This window comes from Bombus pascuorum, chromosome 9 (assembly GCF_905332965.1).
Source record: "Bombus pascuorum chromosome 9, iyBomPasc1.1, whole genome shotgun sequence".
NCBI lineage: Eukaryota > Metazoa > Arthropoda > Insecta > Hymenoptera > Apidae > Bombus > Bombus pascuorum.
This window is the reverse complement of record NC_083496.1, coordinates 1-19,521: the sequence shown is the minus strand read 5'-3', so window position 1 is coordinate 19,521 and position 19,521 is coordinate 1. Positions and strand designations below refer to the sequence as shown.

General features: G+C 59.0%; 3 protein-coding genes across 3 annotated transcripts; all 3 read left to right on the top strand.

Moving 5' to 3' along the window:
- Window positions 1-4,154: 4,154 nt before the first annotated feature.
- Window positions 4,155-9,939, top strand: LOC132910535 (uncharacterized). Its single transcript, XM_060966307.1, has 2 exons — window positions 4,155-6,623; window positions 6,679-9,939. The coding sequence occupies exons 1-2, from the start codon at window positions 4,155-4,157 to the stop codon at window positions 9,937-9,939; spliced, it is 5,730 nt and encodes a 1,909-aa protein (XP_060822290.1).
- Window positions 9,940-10,598: 659 nt separating this feature from the next.
- LOC132910534 (uncharacterized) lies at window positions 10,599-16,323 on the top strand. The gene is made up of 2 exons (XM_060966306.1): window positions 10,599-13,007; window positions 13,063-16,323. The coding sequence occupies exons 1-2, from the start codon at window positions 10,599-10,601 to the stop codon at window positions 16,321-16,323; spliced, it is 5,670 nt and encodes a 1,889-aa protein (XP_060822289.1).
- Window positions 16,324-16,999: 676 nt separating this feature from the next.
- On the top strand, window positions 17,000-19,447 carry LOC132910533 (uncharacterized). The gene has a single exon (XM_060966305.1). It carries the CDS (start codon window positions 17,000-17,002, stop codon window positions 19,445-19,447), a length of 2,448 nt encoding a protein of 815 aa, XP_060822288.1.
- Window positions 19,448-19,521: the final 74 nt, after the last annotated feature.

The window sequence follows — 19,521 nt, the reverse complement described above, 5'->3', positions numbered from 1 at the left end:
TCATAGGTCGCCCAAGGACACCTCTTGTCTTGGTGACTACTCGACGACTGCTCGTCGTTTGCCTCGAATCGCGGGCGTTGTCATCACGCTGGTGATACCTGTAAATCTGTTGACGATCGAGTCGCAGGTCCGCAATCCTGTCCGATTGGTACTTCGGTACTTGGACAGGGACCTGCATTTCACGTCCTCCGTAATTCTGATCGAACCCGTGGGGGTGGACCCCACTGTTCAGTTGGGGCCTAGCCTTCGTAATCCTGTTCAGCGGTCCCTCCCCGAGTTCAACATGTTCAGTTGGAGTGTGTTAAATCGCAGGCCCATTTGCTGGACACTGGTATCATCGGCAAGTGCCATCGACCGTGATAAGATAAAAACGACGTGACAGGAATCGGGCGAAGGTCAATGCTTGGGTTCGGCTGAACCTTAGGGTTATCTGGTGCACGGGGGTACGTCGCGTAGGTTTGTTAGTTCTTTCGAGAGATCGCGTTTTCTTGCATAGTCTGATTGTTGGAGCTCCTTTTTCATGGTAGCCTTATTTCTTTTCTTTCGTTCCAAGTTAGACAAATGTATCTTTGATACGGAATGTTGCCGATAGGGTTGCGAATTATTGTACGATGTTTGTACCGATCGATGTAATCTTTGTGTATGAGATACATGTTGCGTTGTGTGGGAGATAGATATTGCGTCGTGTAAGCTTTGTTTTACGTTTGTAAAGATTCGTGTAACCGCTGCGTTGGAGATATATGTTTCGCAGTTAGGCAACGAAACAGCTATCTCTTTACGCAGGCCCATGATCACGTAGAGTCAGAACTCGACATTCCTGCCAACAGGTTGAACGTCGAGACCGATGCATAATGTGAAATAAATCATGGGCGGGTCTCGTGCGTAGTCACCTCCACGTGGTGAGACCTGGTAATTGGCATCGTTTTCCAAAAATTAATCAGTTGATTAAACTTTGCAAAACGATACCAAGCTGAGAACTACGCACCAGTCCAGTTTGGGTCACCAAAAGCCGCGAAAAGAATTTTGGATGATCTAGACTGGACTGCACCGTGGGACAACGTGGGACAACGTGGGACAACGTGGGATGCGTGCGTTTTAGTCGTAATTAATCATAAGATAGATATCTATGTTAGATGCATTGTAAGCTCATTCCGTACAAAGATACATATCCATCTTGAAACGAAAAATATAAATCTCGTCGCTCTTGATTAACATCGTTTGATTAACATCCCCCCCCCCACCTTATCAAGTTATATAAGGAACACGCAAGTCGCGCGCGAGCTCTTTCCTGTTTGAACTCCCGAAGAGTGAACGTCGAAGAAGAATTTGAATATAAGGTAAATAAAAAAAAAGCCAAACAATAACATTGCAACTAGTGAGTTATAACGTCTATGCTATTAATTTACAACACTTAAATAATTAATTTATAACATTTATGCCATTAATTTATAGCATTTAAGCCATTAATTTATAACATTTAAGCTATTAATTTACAACATTTAAACTGTTATTTTATACAGGTAAGCCATGAATTTCTAACATTTAAGCCATTAATCTAAAACAATTACTCCATTAATTCTTAACTATTATACCAATAATTTATAACCATATCCTCCCATTAATTCAAAGTAATGATGCTCTTAATTTATAACAGTTGTACCATTAATTGGAAGCAACTCTATATTCATTGATTTAAATGAATACCATCAATTCGTTGTGAGAAAATTAATGATTTATTTCGTTTTATTTAATATTTACGAAATCTTTCAAGTCCCTGAAGTGCTATTTTATTTCTATACAGCATTATTTTTTAATTTTAAATATAGTATTTAATTTCTCATTTCACTATTTCATATAAAAACAATGGTAACGCAGAGTGTACCTATTGAGTGTCTATGGATGGGATGTAATTTTCCATGTCTGCTCGAAACCAAGGAAACAGTCCCGTAATCGTGGAACGAAGGAAGCAAGTGCAATTTAATCGAAGGCAGCGACAACTCACCATTCACCCATTCGCACTACAATTGTTATCTTGCATGGTTTCGTTTCTTCGATGATATGTTCAATAATCAAGTATGGTTCTGCAGATCCACGTACTACAGCTATTCTAATTAATAAATTTCAATACACGCTACTTCTTTGTTATAAAATAATTTTACATCTCTGCTTTCAATGCTTAAAAACTGTTTATGTAAATGGGACCCGAGCGTAGTTACCTCCTCGTGGTGGGTCCCGGTAATTGGTATCGTTTTCCAAATAATAATACACCAACTACTATCTTAAATACTAGTATTATTATTTGAAAAACGATATCAAGCTAAAAACTACTTGAATATAGTCTGGTCTTGATCATCCAAAATAGTTTTGGTGATCTAGACTGGACTAATACCCCCCGCGGGGGCACCGGGGGACAACGTGGGACATCGTGGGACAACGAGGGACAACGTGGGATGCGTGCGTTTTAGCCTTAATTAATCATAAGATAGATACCTATGTTATGTGCATTGTAAACTCATTCCGTACAAAGATACTTATCCATCTTGGAATGAAAAACATAAATCTCGTCTGTCTTGATCCCCTCGCTTACCACATTGGAAAAATTGTTCCCGCGATTTATCGGTTCGCGATCGCTCAGTTCTTTCAAACTGCGGCGTGGCGTATTCGCTCGCGCGTATCCCGGGTACGTGCGGGTCAACGTGCACTGGACAACTCTTTGGATTCATAGGTCGCCCAAGGACACCTCTTGTCTTGGTGACTACTCGACGACTGCTCGTCGTTTGCCTCGAATCGCGGGCGTTGTCATCACGCTGGTGATACCTGTAAATCTGTTGACGATCGAGTCGCAGGTCCGCAATCCTGTCCGATTGGTACTTCGGTACTTGGACAGGGACCTGCATTTCACGTCCTCCGTAATTCTGATCGAACCCGTGGGGGTGGACCCCACTGTTCAGTTGGGGCCTAGCCTTCGTAATCCTGTTCAGCGGTCCCTCCCCGAGTTCAACATGTTCAGTTGGAGTGTGTTAAATCGCAGGCCCATTTGCTGGACACTGGTATCATCGGCAAGTGCCATCGACCGTGATAAGATAAAAACGACGTGACAGGAATCGGGCGAAGGTCAATGCTTGGGTTCGGCTGAACCTTAGGGTTATCTGGTGCACGGGGGTACGTCGCGTAGGTTTGTTAGTTCTTTCGAGAGATCGCGTTTTCTTGCATAGTCTGATTGTTGGAGCTCCTTTGTCATGGTAGCCTTATTTCTTTTCTTTCGTTCCAAGTTAGACAAATGTATCTTTGATACGGAATGTTGCCGATAGGGTTGCGAATTATTGTACGATGTTTGTACCGATCGATGTAATCTTTGTGTGTGAGATACATGTTGCGTTGTGTGGGAGATAGATATTGCGTCGTGTAAGCTTTGTTTTACGTTTGTAAAGATTCGTGTAACCGCTGCGTTGGAGATATATGTTTCGCAGTTAGGCAACGAAACAGCTATCTCTTTACGCAGGCCCATGATCACGTAGAGTCAGAACTCGACATTCCTGCCAACAGGTTGAACGTCGAGACCGATGCATAATGTGAAATAAATCATGGGCGGGTCTCGTGCGTAGTCACCTCCACGTGGTGAGACCTGGTAATTGGCATCGTTTTCCAAAAATTAATCAGTTGATTAAACTTTGCAAAACGATACCAAGCTGAGAACTACGCACCAGTCCAGTTTGGGTCACCAAAAGCCGCGAAAAGAATTTTGGATGATCTAGACTGGACTGCACCGTGGGACAACGTGGGACGTCGTTGGGGTTAGGTTGGGGTTAGGTTGGGGTTAGGTTGGGGTTAGGTTGGGGTTAGGTTGGGGTTAGGTTGGGGTTAGGTTGGGGAGCACGAGGCGGGTATGGGTTCTCAGTGCGTAGCATCATGCCCTGAGAAACCCCGATGTATCTGATGTTCACCTATAGTCGGGTGGCGGCTGGTCGGCGCTGTGGCGCCCGTCAGATCGCTGATCCGGTGCGGAGAACTTCGGAGAAGTTGGTGGGCCCATATCTGTCAAGACCACTCACCTCACCTTCACGTGGGGCTCCCCGTCATCCTGCATCGGTCCCGACCGGGGTAGGGTGCGAAAGAGTGAGTGGCAAAGCAAACGAGGGCATGGCTCGTCAACCATGCACCTGATGAAGAAGGAAGGAGGAAGGAGGAAGAAGAAGAAAGAAAAATATGGATATATGGATATGCAGGATAACCAAGAAATCGACGTTTACGGTGCAGGGGAGGGATACCCCAGTACCGGCGCAGGAGTGGGTGGTCAAGCGGGCCCCACTGCGTCGTTAGCTAGCGACCGTGGCCGTGTGGGGGTGGGCCACCGGGCCCCCATACGCGTAAACGCGTCCGGTGAAGAAATGGAAGACGTCGCGATGGAGGAGACCCGCGAGGGTGGGCCTCCCGCAAGGACAAAAGCGAACAACATCGAAGCGGCAAAGAACCGCGGAAGAAGCGGGGAGAGAAAAGCGGAGAGGGCGGGACCCGTGGACAGGAGAAGAAGCAACAGCCGGGGAGGGAAACCGACACCGACGCCGTCGCTCGCCCCGCTCGCGGTCCCGTCAACCCCGCTTCCAACCGCAGCGGAGCACAGCGGCAACGTGTTCCAAACGTTCAAAATCCCCAAGAACGTCAGGGACAAAGTGAAAGCGCAAGATGGGCACAGGTCCATAGACGGCTCGATAGAGTCGTCTCGGATGAGAAAGGAGTCGACCTCGGATGGCAGATCGGAGGACGAGGAGTCAATGGCCTCGGTCACCGCGAGGGGCAAGAAGAGGAAAATAACGAAAGTGACTCCAGAGGTGTCGGACCGATTGAGGAACGTTATCCAAGGGTCCTCACCGAGAGACGTGGACGCCGAAGTACGGCGACATCAGGCCGAGGTCCTGAAGGTGGCGGCGACGTCCTCCAACCTCAAGGGGACGTACGTCAAAACCCTCAAGGACGCGGTCGAGTACACCGTCGCGGCATGGTCCCACCAAACAACCACCTCCCGGGTGCCAGACTTCCTGGAAGAAAGGAAGAAGAGGGAGGCGCTGGAAAGAGAGGTGGAAAGCCTGAAGAGGACGAACGAGGAGTTGGAACAAAGGATAAATAGGTTCCTGAAAGGCACGGCCGAGACAGCGGCGCCGTCCCCGACGGAGGCGCAGGCTCCCCGGAGCAGCGGGAGGGCCAAGGACGACATCGCATCGGAAATAGAGATGCTAAAGAAGTCGATAAGCAGCCTCGGCCCATCCCTGTTGGGGACCCTGAGGGAAGAGCTCAGGGAAGCCCTCAGGGGAACGAGCCTGCCGAGACAAGCGACAGGAGGGAATATCAGCGGCGACAAAGAGCGGACGACGATGCCGCGGACGGCGGGCCCGAAGCCTCCCCAACAATCCCCGCAATCCTCCCAACCCTCTCAACAGCAAGCGGGACAGGGACAGGAGACGGACGGGGAATGGAGGACCATGGTCTCGCGGAAGGCGAGACGGAAGGCCAGGGAACAGAGGAGGAAAGAAGCGGGCCACGGCGCCCCCCTCCCCATAGCGCCACAAACAAACAGGACGAGATCGGCGGTGGGACCAGCCGGGCAACCGCCAAGGACGACCCCGGCCGCATTAGGTGGAGGGGAAAGGAGGAGAGAAGGAAACGGAGAGAAGAAGGCAGGAGCCCAACCGGCGAAACGGACGTACGCGACGGTGGCGGGCAGGGCGGGATCGGCGGTCGTGCGGCCAGCACTCCGACCCCCCCCAACGTCATCGGCGGTAACGCTCACGCTGAGGGAAGGGGCTCCGAAGACGTACGAGGAGATCCTGGCGGAGGCGAGACGGGACAAGACCCTCCAGAAATGCGGACTGGAGTACGTCCGAACGAGAAAGGCGGCGACCGGGGCCATGGTGATCAATATCCCGGACGACGCCGGCATGAGCAAGGCCACGCAGTTGGCGTCGCGATTAGCCGGGGTATTGGACCCCTCCACCGTCAGAGTATCAGTCCCGGTACCGACGGCCGAGATCAAATTGGTGGGGGTCGACATATCCCTTAACGAGGAGGAACTGCTGGAGGAGCTGTCCAGGGCGGCGGACTGCCAGCCCCGCGACGTCAGAGCATGGAGCGCGGGAACATCTAGAAGCGGCATGGGGATATTCTACGCCAAGTGCCCCGTGGCCGGAGCCCGTAAACTGGCTCAAGCGGGGAGGGTCACACTGGGGTGGACCAGGGCAAAGGTGATCGCACTCCCCAGGAGACCGCTCCAGTGTTTCCGATGCCTTGAGGTGGGCCACATGGCGGCGATGTGCGTCTCCCCGGTGAGAAGAACCCACCTGTGTTTCCGGTGCGGAGAAGAGGGGCACAGGGCGAGGAACTGCACGGCCGCATCGCCGAGATGCCCCATCTGCGAGGCAAAAGGAGCCCCGTCAAAACACAGGATGGGAAGCGCGGCGTGCAAACCACCGGAGGTAGGACCATCCGGAAGGAGAAGGGCGCGGAGAACGGCGATGGCCAAGGCAGCAGAGGCCACGGCGACAACCACGAGCAAGGGCGTCACCGGAGCCGCGGAGCAGGCCAGCCTGTCGGGCAACCCACCAGTCGGAGGGAAGGATAGCACCATCGGAGTGAGTGGCCCGGGGGAGGCCATGGAGGTGACCGAGTAAATTCCGGGTCCTCCAGTGTAACTTGGGCAGAGCCGGAAGGGCCCAGGACCTGCTCTACCAGTCCATCCGGGAGAGCGGGACCGACGTGGCGGTGGTGGCGGAGCCGTACAACATCCCCGCATCCCCCCAATGGGCGGGAGATCTAAGCGGATGGGTCGCCATCACTTGGCCGTGTACCTCGGGAGTCTCCGGGCGAGTCGCGGAAAGAGGCAACGGGTTCGTGGCGGTCGAATGGACGGACCTCGTGGTGGTGGGGGTATACATCTCTCCCAACTGCGACATCCGGGCGTTCGAGGACCTACTGGACGAGATGGGAGAGTGCGTAAGGAGGCTTCTCCCCCGACAGGTGCTCGTACTGGGGGACTTCAACGCCCACTCCACGACGTGGGGCAACGACAGAACCACCACGAGAGGCAGAGAACTGGCGGACTGGGCCGCGGGTCTCGGTCTCGTGCTGGTCAACAGAGGCTCGGAGTCCACATACGTGGGGCGGAGAGGAGCGTCGGTCATAGATCTGACGTGGGCGACGCAGAGGCTCCACCCCAGAATAAGGAACTGGCGGGTGGCCGTAGAGATGGAAACGCTAGCGGACCACCTCTACGTGCTAATGGACATCGAACCCGCCAAGAGAAGCACGAGCGGCGACAACAACAACAACGTCGAGGGAAGGACATCGAGCCGCCCGGGGCTGCCCCCTCCTCGCCGATGGAAACTGAAGGAGAGGGACGGGGACATGCTTCGGGCAACGGCCACCGTAGCGGCTTGGTGCTGGGACGCGAAGAGGAACAAGAACCGAGGCAACGTGGACGGGGAGGCGCAGGAATTGGGAGAATGGATGAGGAGAGCCTGCGACGCCTCCATGCCGCGAACCAGCGCCGGGTCTAGGCGCGACAACAGCAGCGTCTACTGGTGGTCGCGGGAGATCGCGGACCTGCGAGACGACTGCCACAGAGCCCGCAGGCTGCTCGCCAGGGCGAGAAGAAGAGGGCGGAACCGCAACGAAGAGGAGATCCTCGAGAGGTACAGGGCCCACAGAGAAGCCAGAATGGCCCTGCAAAGGGCCATAAAGGAAGCGAAAGAGGCGTCGTGGAAACGGCTGTTGGAATCCGTGGAATCCGATCCATGGGGAAGACCGTACAAGACGGTGCTGAAGAAACTCAGGCCGGCGGCTCCCCCGATAACCGAGAACATGGATCGGGAACTACTAGCACGGGTGATCGACACGCTGTTCCCACGACCGGAAGAAGAAGGAGGCGAAGAGGAGGAAGACTCCCCGAGGCGCCGCGAGGATACGGAACAGGCCCCCCCGGAGGAGAGGGGATGCACTCGGAGCGGCGGCGGCGGACCGGCGACGGATCAACCCGGAGCGCACATAACGAGGGAGGAACTGGAAGCAGCCACCAAGAAGATGGCTGCCAAGGACGTGGCGCCGGGGCCGGACGGAATCCCCGGGCGGGTGTGGGCGGAGACCATGGACATCATGGCCCCCCGCCTGCTGCATCTGTACAACAGATGCCTGAGGGAAGGCGCATACCCCCGGGCGTGGAAGGTGGCGAGGCTGGTGCTGCTGAGGAAGGAGGGTCGACCGCCGGAGTCCCCATCGGCGTACAGGCCGATATGCCTCCTGGACGAGGTGGGCAAGCTCTTCGAGAGAGTAATCGCCTCCCGTCTGGGGGCGCACATGGAGTCCAGGGTACCAGGCTGGCACGACAACCAGTTCGGGTTCCGTCGCGGGAGGTCCACCATCGACGCGATCCGCAGATTGAGAGAGGGGGTGGAGAGAGTGGTGGCTCGAGAAGGGATCGCGATAGCGGTCTCCCTGGACATCACCAACGCCTTCAACTCGATCCCGTGGAGCAAGATCAGAGAGGCCCTGCGATTCTTCGAGGTTCCGGGGTACCTCCGGAGGATAATCGGGGCATACCTCCGGGAGAGGTGGATAACGTACAGATCCACGGAGGGAGAGGAGAGAAGAGCGGTGGAGCGCGGAGTGCCGCAGGGCTCGGTCCTGGGACCGATGCTGTGGATAACCGCCTACGACTACGTGCTCCGCACCCCGATGCCCGGAAGCACGGGACTGATCTGCTACGCGGACGACACCCTGGTCGTGGCAGGAGGGCGCTGGTGGTACGAGACGGCGGAGGCTGCCACGGAGGCCACCCGGCGAGCGGCGAGGGCCATCGGAGAACTGGGGCTGAAGGTCGCTCCGGCCAAGACGGAGGCGCTCGGGTTCTACGACAGAAGACGCAGAGGACCGCCCCCGGATGGACTGACGATCGACGTGGACGGGGTAGGGGTCCGGGTGGGGAGCCAACTGAGGTACCTCGGCCTCATCATCGACGACCAATGGTCGTTCGAGCCCCACTTCGAGAGCCTCGCCCCAAAGGTGGCGGCGGCGGCCAACGCCCTGTGCGGCATCCTGCCGAACATCGGAGGCGCCGGGAGAGCGGTGCGCAGGCTGTACGACGGGGTGGTCAGAGCCCGAGCGATGTACGGTGCGCCCATCTGGGCGAGGGATCTGGCCGCGAGCAGGCGAAGTCAGGCACTCCTGCGGGCGGTTCAACGCACCACCGCTCTGAGGATAGCGAGAGGGTACAGGACGGTGTCGCACGCGTCCGCGACCGTCCTGGCGGCATCCCCTCCATACGCGTTGCAAGCCCTGGCCCTTCAAAAGGTGTACGGAGCCACGAGAGTCAGGGTCGGGGATCGAGACGAAGACCCTCTGCAGGTGAGGAAGGAGATAGAAGAGGAGACATGGGAGAGATGGCGGCTCCTACTGGAGAAGGAGGCGAGGAAGACGTCCCACCGCGCGGTAGACGCGGTCCTGCCCGTCTGGGACAGGTGGAAGGAAGCGCGGGGCGTTCCGCTGACCTACAGGCTGACCCAGGTGCTCACCGGGCACGGAGTGTTCGGTGAGTTCCTGAAGAAGATTCGGAAGGAGGTGACCAACATCTGTCACCACTGCGGGGAGGCGGAGGACAACGCCCAGCACACTCTGCAGCACTGCCCCGCGTGGGCCATGCAGAGACACACCCTGACGGTGAAGATCGGGGACGACCTGTCCCCGAGGAGGATCGTGGAGGCGCTGCTACGTAGCCGGTCGGACTACGAGGCAGTGAGGGACTTTTGCGAGCAAATCATGCTCGCGAAGGAGCGGGCGGAGCGGCTCAGGGTCCGAGCCGAGCACCCGGCAAGGATACGACGCGAGAGAAGTGGGCGCAACGGGGGGAGGCCGCCATCTCCCCCAACGGATACGGAAACAACAAGAGGAAGATGACCCCGGGGTTGGCTGCCCCGGGAGTCACAGCGAAGCATCCCCTCCGCACTAGGAGGGAAGACGATGAGAGGAGGGCTTACAGGAGATTTTCAACCGTGATACCCCTGGGCCCTCTTCTTCCCTGTGCGTACGAGCAGCCACGTGGTGGTTTTAGTCGGTAAGAGTCCGACACTACCCGACCCCCATTGGGGGAAGGGTGTCCATGAGGATTTCCCCACGTAAAAAAAAAAAAAAAAAAAAAAAAGGTTGGGGTTAGGTTGGGGTTAGGTTGGGGTTAGGTTGGGGTTAGGTTGGGGTTAGGTTGGGGTTGGGGTTAGGTTGGGGAGCACGAGGCGGGTATGGGTTCTCAGTGCGTAGCATCATGCCCTGAGAAACCCCGATGTATCTGATGTTCACCTATAGTCGGGTGGCGGCTGGTCGGCGCCGTGGCGCCCGTCAGATCGCTGATCCGGTGCGGAGAACTTCGGAGAAGTTGGTGGGCCCATATCTGTCAAGACCACTCACCTCACCTTCACGTGGGGCTCCCCGTCATCCTGCATCGGTCCCGACCGGGGTAGGGTGCGAAAGAGTGAGTGGCAAAGCAAACGAGGGCATGGCTCGTCAACCATGCACCTGATGAAGAAGGAAGGAGGAAGGAGGAAGAAGAAGAAAGAAAAAATATGGATATGAAGGATAACCAAGAAATCGACGTTTACGGTGCAGGGGAGGGATACCCCAGTACCGGCGCAGGAGTGGGTGGTCAAGCGGGCCCCACTGCGTCGTTAGCTAGCGACCGTGGCCGTGTGGGGGTGGGCCACCGGGCCCCCATACGCGTAAACGCGTCCGGTGAAGAAATGGAAGACGTCGCGATGGAGGAGACCCGCGAGGGTGGGCCTCCCGCAAGGACAAAAGCGAACAACATCGAAGCGGCAAAGAACCGCGGAAGAAGCGGGGAGAGAAAAGCGGAGAGGGCGGGACCCGAGGACAGGAGAAGAAGCAACAGCCGGGGAGGGAAACCGACACCGACGCCGTCGCACGCCCCGCTCGCGGTCCCGTCAACCCCGCTTCCAACCGCAGCGGAGCACAGCGGCAACATGTTCCAGACGTTCAAAATCCCCAAGAACGTCAGGGACAAAGTGAAAGCGCAAGATGGGCACAGGTCCATAGACGGCTCGATAGAGTCGTCTCAGATGAGAAAGGAGTCGACCTCGGAAGGCAGATCGGAGGACGAGGAGTCAATGGCCTCGGTCACCTGGAGGGGCAAGAAGAGAAAAATAACGAAAGTGACTCCAGAGGTGTCGGACCGAATGAGGAACGTTATCCAAGGGTCCTCACCGAGAGACGTGGACGCCGAAGTACGGCGACATCAGGCCGAGGTCCTGAAGGTGGCGGCGACGTCCTCCAACCTCAAGGGGACGTACGTCAAAACCCTCAAGGACGCGGTCGAGTACACCGTCGCGGCATGGTCCCACCAAACAACCACCTCCCGGGTGCCAGACTTCCTGGAAGAAAGGAAGAAGAGGGAGGCGCTGGAAAGAGAGGTGGAAAGCCTGAAGAGGAGGAACGAGGAGTTGGAAGAGAGGATGAACAGGTTCCTGAAAGGCACGGCCGAGACAGTGGCGCCGTCCCCGACGGAGGCGCAGGCTCCCCGGAGCAGCGGGAGGGCCAAGGACGACATCGGAGCAGAAATAGAGATGCTAAAGAAGTCGATAAGCAGCCTCGGCCCATCCCTGTTGGGGACCCTGAGGGAAGAGCTCAGGGAAGCCCTCAGGGGAACGGGCCTGCTGAGACAAGCGACAGGAGGGAACAACAGCGGCGACAAAGAGCGGACGACGATGCCGCGGACGGCGGGCCCGAAGCCTCCCCAACAACCCCCGCAATCCTCCCAACCCTCTCAACAGCAAGAGGGACAGGGACAGGAGACGGACGGGGAATGGAGGACCATGGTCTCGCGGAAGGCGAGACGGAAGGCCAGGGAACAGAGGAGGAAAGAAGCGGGCCACGGCGCCCCCCTCCCCATCGCGCCGCAAACGAGCAGGGCGAGATCGGCGGTGGGACCAGCCGGGCAACCGCCAAGGACGACCCCCGCAGCATTAGGTGGAGGGGAAAGGAGGAGAGAAAAAAACGGAGAGAAGAAGACAGGAGCCCAACCGGCGAAACGGACGTACGCAACGGTGGCGGGCAGGGCGGGATCGGCGGTCGTGCGGCCAGCACTCCGACCCCCCCCAACGTCATCGGCGGTAACGCTCACGCTGAGGGACGGGGCTCCGAAGACGTACGAGGAGATCCTGGCGGAGGCGAGACGGGACAAGACCCTCCAGAAATGCGGACTGGAGTACGTCCGAACGAGAAAGGCGGCGACCGGGGCCATGGTGATCAATATCCCGGACGACGCCGGCATGAGCAAGGCCACGCAGTTGGCGTCGCGATTAGCCGGGGTATTGGACCCCTCCACCGTCAGAGTATCAGTCCCGGTACCGACGGCCGAGATCAAATTGGTGGGGGTCGATATATCCCTGAACGAGGAGGAACTGCTGGAGGAGCTGTCCAGGGCGGCGGACTGCCAGCCCCGCGACGTCAGAGCATGGAGCGCGGGAACATCTAGAAGCGGCATGGGGATATTCTACGCCAAGTGCCCCGTGGCCGGAGCCCGTAAACTGGCTCAAGCGGGGAGGGTCACACTGGGGTGGACCAGGGCAAAGGTGATCGCACTCCCCAGGAGACCGCTCCAGTGTTTCCGATGCCTGGAGGTGGGCCACATGGCGGCGATGTGCGTCTCCCCGGTGAGAAGAACCCACCTGTGTTTCCGGTGCGGAGAAGAGGGGCACAGGGCGAGGAACTGCACGGCCGCATCGCCGAGGTGCCCCATCTGCGAGGCAAAAGGAGCCCCGTCAAAACACAGGATGGGAAGCGCGGCGTGCAAACCACCGGAGGTAGGACCATCCGGAAGGAGAAGGGCGCGGAGAACGGCGATGGCCAAGGCAGCAGAGGCCACGGCGACAACCACGAGCAAGGGCGTCACCGGAGCCGCGGAGCAGGCCAGCCTGTCGGGCAACCCACCAGTCGGAGGGAAGGATAGCACCATCGGAGTGAGTGGCCCGGGGGAGGCCATGGAGGTGACCGAGTAAATTCCGGGTCCTCCAGTGTAACTTGGGCAGAGCCGGAAGGGCCCAGGACCTGCTCTACCAGTCCATCCGGGAGAGCAGGACCGACGTGGCGGTGGTGGCGGAGCCGTACAACATCCCCGCATCCCCCCAATGGGCGGGAGATCTAAGCGGATGGGTGGCCATCACTTGGCCGTGTACCTCGGGAGTCTCCGGGCGAATCGCGGAAAGAGGCAACGGGTTCGTGGCGGTCGAATGGACGGACCTCGTGGTGGTGGGGGTATACATCTCTCCCAACTGCGACATCCGGGCGTTCGAGGACCTACTGGACGAGATGGGAGAGTGCGTAAGGAGGCTTCTCCCCCGACAGGTGCTCGTACTGGGGGACTTCAACGCCCACTCCACGACGTGGGGCAACGACAGAACCACCACGAGAGGCAGAGAACTGGCGGACTGGGCCGCGGGTCTCGGTCTCGTGCTGGTCAACAGAGGCTCGGAGTCCACATACGTGGGGCGGAGAGGAGCGTCGGTCATAGATCTGACGTGGGCGACGCAGAGGCTCCACCCCAGAATAAGGAACTGGCGGGTGGCCGTAGAGATGGAAACGCTAGCGGACCACCTCTACGTGCTAATGGACATCGAACCCGCCAAGAGAAGCACGAGCGGCGACAACAACAACAACGTCGAGGGAAGGACATCGAGCCGCCCGGGGCTGCCCCCTCCTCGCCGATGGAAACTGAAGGAGAGGGACGGGGACATGCTTCGGGCAACGGCCACCGTAGCGGCTTGGTGCTGGGACGCGAAGAGGAACAAGAACCGAGGCAACGTGGACGGGGAGGCGCAGGAATTGGGAGAATGGATGAGGAGAGCCTGCGACGCCTCCATGCCGCGAACCAGCGCCGGGTCTAGGCGCGACAACAGCAGCGTCTACTGGTGGTCGCGGGAGATCGCGGACCTGCGAGACGACTGCCACAGAGCCCGCAGGCTGCTCGCCAGGGCGAGAAGAAGAGGGCGGAACCGCAACGAAGAGGAGATCCTCGAGAGGTACAGGGCCCACAGAGAAGCCAGAATGGCCCTGCAAAGGGCCATAAAGGAAGCGAAAAAGGCGTCGTGGAAACGGCTGTTGGAATCCGTGGAATCCGATCCATGGGGAAGACCGTACAAGACGGTGCTGAGAAAACTCAGGCCGGCGGCTCCCCCGATAACCGAGAACATGGATCGGGAACTACTAGCACGGGTGATCGACACGCTGTTCCCACGACCGGAAGAAGAAGGAGGCGAAGAGGAGGAAGACTCCCCGAGGCGCCAGGAGGATACGGAACAGGCCCCTCCAGAGGAGAGGGGATGCACTCGGAGCGGCGGCGGCGGACCGGCGATGGATCAACCCGGAGCGCACATAACGAGGGAGGAACTGGAAGCAGCCACCAAGAAGATGGCTGCCAAGGACGTGGCGCCGGGGCCGGACGGAATCCCCGGGCGGGTGTGGGCGGAGACCATGGACATCATGGCCCCCCGCCTGCTGCATCTGTACAACAGATGCCTGAGGGAAGGCGCATACCCCCGGGCGTGGAAGGTGGCGAGGCTGGTGCTGCTGAGGAAGGAGGGTCGACCGCCGGAGTCCCCATCGGCGTACAGGCCGATATGCCTCCTGGACGAGGTGGGCAAGCTCTTCGAGAGAGTAATCGCCTCCCGTCTGGGGGCGCACATGGAGTCCAGGGTACCAGGCTGGCACGACAACCAGTTCGGGTTCCGTCGCGGGAGGTCCACCATCGACGCGATCCGCAGATTGAGAGAGGGGGTGGAGAGAGTGGTGGCTCGAGAAGGGATCGCGATAGCGGTCTCCCTGGACATCACCAACGCCTTCAACTCGATCCCGTGGAGCAAGATCAGAGAGGCCCTGCGATTCTTCGAGGTTCCGGGGTACCTCCGGAGGATAATCGGGGCATACCTCCGGGAGAGGTGGATAACGTACAGATCCACGGAAGGAGAGGAGAGAAGAGCGGTGGAGCGCGGGGTGCCGCAGGGCTCGGTCCTGGGACCGATGCTGTGGATAACCGCTTACGACTACGTGCTCCGCACTCCGATGCCCGGAAGCACGGGACTGATCTGCTACGCGGACGACACCCTGGTCGTGGCAGGAGGGCGCTGGTGGTACGAGACGGCGGAGGCTGCCACGGAGGCCACCCGGCGAGCGGCGAGGGCCATCGGAGAACTGGGGCTGAAGGTCGCTCCGGCCAAGACGGAGGCGCTCGGGTTCTACGACAGAAGACGCAGAGGACCGCCCCCGGATGGACTGACGATCGACGTGGACGGGGTAGGGGTCCGGGTGGGGAGCCAACTGAGGTACCTTGGCCTCATCATCGACGACCAATGGTCGTTCGAGCCCCACTTCGAGAGCCTCGCCCCGAAGGTGGCGGCAGCGGCCAACGCCCTGTGCGGCATCCTGCCGAACATCGGAGGCGCCGGGAGAGCGGTGCGCAGGCTGTACGACGGGGTGGTCAGAGCCCGAGCGATGTACGGTGCGCCCATCTGGGCGAGGGATCTGGCCGCGAGCAGGCGAAGTCAGGCACTCCTGCGGGCGGTTCAACGCACCACCGCTCTGAGGATAGCGAGAGGGTACAGGACGGTGTCGCACGCGTCCGCGACCGTCCTGGCGGCATCCCCTCCATACGCGTTGCAAGCCCTGGCCCTTCAAAAGGTGTACGGAGCCACGAGGGTCAGGGACGGGGATCGAGACGAAGACGCTCCGCAGGTGAGGAAGGAGATAGAAGAGGAGACATGGGAGAGGTGGCGGCTCCTACTGGAGAAGGAGGCGAGGAAGACGTCCCACCGCGCGGTAGACGCGGTCCTGCCCGTCTGGGACAGGTGGAAGGAAGCGCGGGGCGTTCCGCTGACCTACAGGCTGACCCAGGTGCTCACCGGGCACGGAGTGTTCGGGGAGTTCCTGAAGAAGATTCGGAAGGAGGTGACCAACATCTGTCACCACTGCGGGGAGGCGGAGGACAACGCCCAGCACACTCTGCAGCACTGCCCCGCGTGGGCCATGCAGAGACACACCCTGACGGTGAAGATCGGGGACGACCTGTCCCCGAGGAGGATCGTCGAGGCGCTGCTACGTAGCCGGTCGGACTACGAGGCAGTGAGGGACTTTTGCGAGCAAATCATGCTCGCGAAGGAGCGGGCGGAGCGGCTCAGGGTTCGAGCCGAGCACCCGGCAAGGATACGACGCGAGAGAAGTGGGCGCAACGGGGGGAGGCCGCCATCTCCCCCAACGGATTCGGAAAGAAGAAGAGGAAGATGACCTCGGGGTTGGCTGCCCCGGGAGTCACAGCGAAGCATCTCCTCCGCACTAGGAGGGAAGACGATGAGAGGAGGGCTTACAGGAGATTTTCAACCATGATACCCCTGGGTCCTCCTCCCTGTGCGTACGAGCAGCCACGTGGTGGTTTTAGTCGGTAAGAGTCCGACACTACCCGACTCCCATCGGGGGAAGGGTGTCCATGAGGATTTCCCCACGAAAAAAAAAAAAAAAAAAAAAAAAAAGGTTGGGGTTAGGTTGGGGTTAGGTTGGGGTTAGGTTGGGGTTAGGTTGGGGTTAGGTTGGGGTTAGGTTGGGGTTAGGTTGGGGTTAGGTTGGGGAGCACGAGGCGGGTATGGGTTCTCAGTGCGTAGCATCATGCCCTGAGAAACCCCGATGTATCTGATGTTCACCTATAGTCGGGTGGCGGCTGGTCGGCGCTGTGGCGCCCGTCAGATCGCTGATCCGGTGCGGAGAACTTCGGAGAAGTTGGTGGGCCCATATCTGTCAAGACCACTCACCTCACCTTCACGTGGGGCTCCCCGTCATCCTGCATCGGTCCCGACCGGGGTAGGGTGCGAAAGAGTGAGTGGCAAAGCAAACGAGGGCATGGCTCGTCAACCATGCACCTGATGAAGAAGGAAGGAGGAAGGAGGAAGAAGAAGAAAGAAAAAAAAATATGGATATGAAGGATAACCAAGAAATCGACGTTTACGGTGCAGGGGAGGGATACCCCAGTACCGGCGCAGGAGTGGGTGGTCAAGCGGGCCCCACTGCGTCGTTAGCTAGCGACCGTGGCCGTGTGGGGGTGGGCCACCGGGCCCCCATACGCGTAAACGCGTCCGGTGAAGAAATGGAAGACGTCGCGATGGAGGAGACCCGCGAGGGTGGGCCTCCCGCAAGGACAAAAGCGAACAACATCGAAGCGGCAAAGAACCGCGGAAGAAGCGGGGAGAGAAAAGCGGAGAGGGCGGGACCCGAGGACAGGAGAAGAAGCAACAGCCGGGGAGGGAAACCGACACCGACGCCGTCGCACGCCCCGCTCGCGGTCCCGTCAACCCCGCTTCCAACCGCAGCGGAGCACAGCGGCAACATGTTCCAGACGTTCAAAATCCCCAAGAACGTCAGGGACAAAGTGAAAGCGCAAGATGGGCACAGGTCCATAGACGGCTCGATAGAGTCGTCTCAGATGAGAAAGGAGTCGACCTCGGAAGGCAGATCGGAGGACGAGGAGTCAATGGCCTCGGTCACCTGGAGGGGCAAGAAGAGAAAAATAACGAAAGTGACTCCAGAGGTGTCGGACCGAATGAGGAACGTTATCCAAGGGTCCTCACCGAGAGACGTGGACGCCGAAGTACGGCGACATCAGGCCGAGGTCCTGAAGGTGGCGGCGACGTCCTCCAACCTCAAGGGGACGTACGTCAAAACCCTCAAGGACGCGGTCGAGTACACCGTCGCGGCATGGTCCCACCAAACAACCACCTCCCGGGTGCCAGACTTCCTGGAAGAAAGGAAGAAGAGGGAGGCGCTGGAAAGAGAGGTGGAAAGCCTGAAGAGGAGGAACGAGGAGTTGGAACAAAGGATAGACAGGTTCCTGAAAGGCACGGCCGAGACAGCGGCGCCGTCCCCGACGGAGGCGCAGGCTCCCCGGAGCAGCGGGAGGGCCAAGGACGACATCGGAGCAGAAATAGAGATGCTAAAGAAGTCGATAAGCAGCCTCGGCCCATCCCTGTTGGGGACCCTGAGGGAAGAGCTCAGGGAAGCCCTCAGGGGAACGGGCCTGCTGAGACAAGCGACAGGAGGGAACAACAGCGGCGACAAAGAGCGGACGACGATGCCGCGGACGGCGGGCCCGAAGCCTCCCCAACAACCCCCGCAATCCTCCCAACCCTCTCAACAGCAAGAGGGACAGGGACAGGAGACGGACGGGGAATGGAGGACCATGGTCTCGCGGAAGGCGAGACGGAAGGCCAGGGAACAGAGGAGGAAAGAAGCGGGCCACGGCGCCCCTCTCCCCATAGCGCCACAAACAAACAGGACGAGATCGGCGGTGGGACCAGCCGGGCAACCGCCAAGGACGACCCCGGCCGCATTAGGTGGAGGGGAAAGGAGGAGAGAAGGAAACGGAGAGAAGAAGGCAGGAGCCCAACCGGCGAAACGGACGTACGCGACGGTGGCGGGCAGGGCGGGATCGGCGGTCGTGCGGCCAGCACTCCGACCCCCCCCAACGTCATCGGCGGTAACGCTCACGCTGAGGGACGGGGCTCCGAAGACGTACGAGGAGATCCTGGCGGAGGCGAGACGGGACAAGACCCTCCAGAAATGCGGACTGGAGTACGTCCGAACGAGAAAGGCGGCGACCGGGGCCATGGTGATCAATATCCCGGACGACGCCGGCATGAGCAAGGCCACGCAGTTGGCGTCGCGATTAGCCGGGGTATTGGACCCCTCCACCGTCAGAGTATCAGTCCCGGTACCGACGGCCGAGATCAAATTGGTGGGGGTCGACATATCCCTGAACGAGGAAGAACTGCTGGAGGAGCTGTCCAAGGCGGCGGACTGCCAGCCCCGCGACGTCAGAGCATGGAGCGCGGGAACATCTAGAAGCGGCATGGGGATATTCTACGCCAAGTGCCCCGTGGCCGGAGCCCGTAAACTGGCTCAAGCGGGGAGGGTCACACTGGGGTGGACCAGGGCAAAGGTGATCGCACTCCCCAGGAGACCGCTCCAGTGTTTCCGATGCCTGGAGGTGGGCCACATGGCGGCGATGTGCGTCTCCCCGGTGAGAAGAACCCACCTGTGTTTCCGGTGCGGAGAAGAGGGGCACAGGGCGAGGAACTGCACGGCCGCATCGCCGAGATGCCCCATCTGCGAGGCAAAAGGAGCCCCGTCAAAACACAGGATGGGAAGCGCGGCGTGCAAACCACCGGAGGTAGGACCATCCGGAAGGAGAAGGGCGCGGAGAACGGCGATGGCCAAGGCAGCAGAGGCCACGGCGACAACCACGAGCAAGGGCGTCACCGGAGCCGCGGAGCAGGCCAGCCTGTCGGGCAACCCACCAGCCGGAGGGAAGGATAGCACCATCGGAGTGAGTGGCCCGGGGGAGGCCATGGAGGTGACCGAGTAAATTCCGGGTCCTCCAGTGTAACTTGGGCAGAGCCGGAAGGGCCCAGGACCTGCTCTACCAGTCCATCCGGGAGA

Excerpts from the sequence above, each read along its gene's own strand:
- LOC132910535 (XM_060966307.1), top strand. The coding sequence starts at position 4,155 with ATGCACCTGATGAAGAAGGAAGGAGGAAGGAGGAAGAAGAAGAAAGAA. Across the intron at positions 6,624-6,678 it reads GGAAGGATAGCACCATCGGA|TGTAACTTGGGCAGAGCCGG; the intron begins GTGAGTGGCCCG and ends CGGGTCCTCCAG.
- LOC132910533 (XM_060966305.1), top strand. The coding sequence starts at position 17,000 with ATGGATATGAAGGATAACCAAGAAATCGACGTTTACGGTGCAGGGGAG.
- LOC132910534 (XM_060966306.1), top strand. The coding sequence starts at position 10,599 with ATGGATATGAAGGATAACCAAGAAATCGACGTTTACGGTGCAGGGGAG. Across the intron at positions 13,008-13,062 it reads GGAAGGATAGCACCATCGGA|TGTAACTTGGGCAGAGCCGG; the intron begins GTGAGTGGCCCG and ends CGGGTCCTCCAG.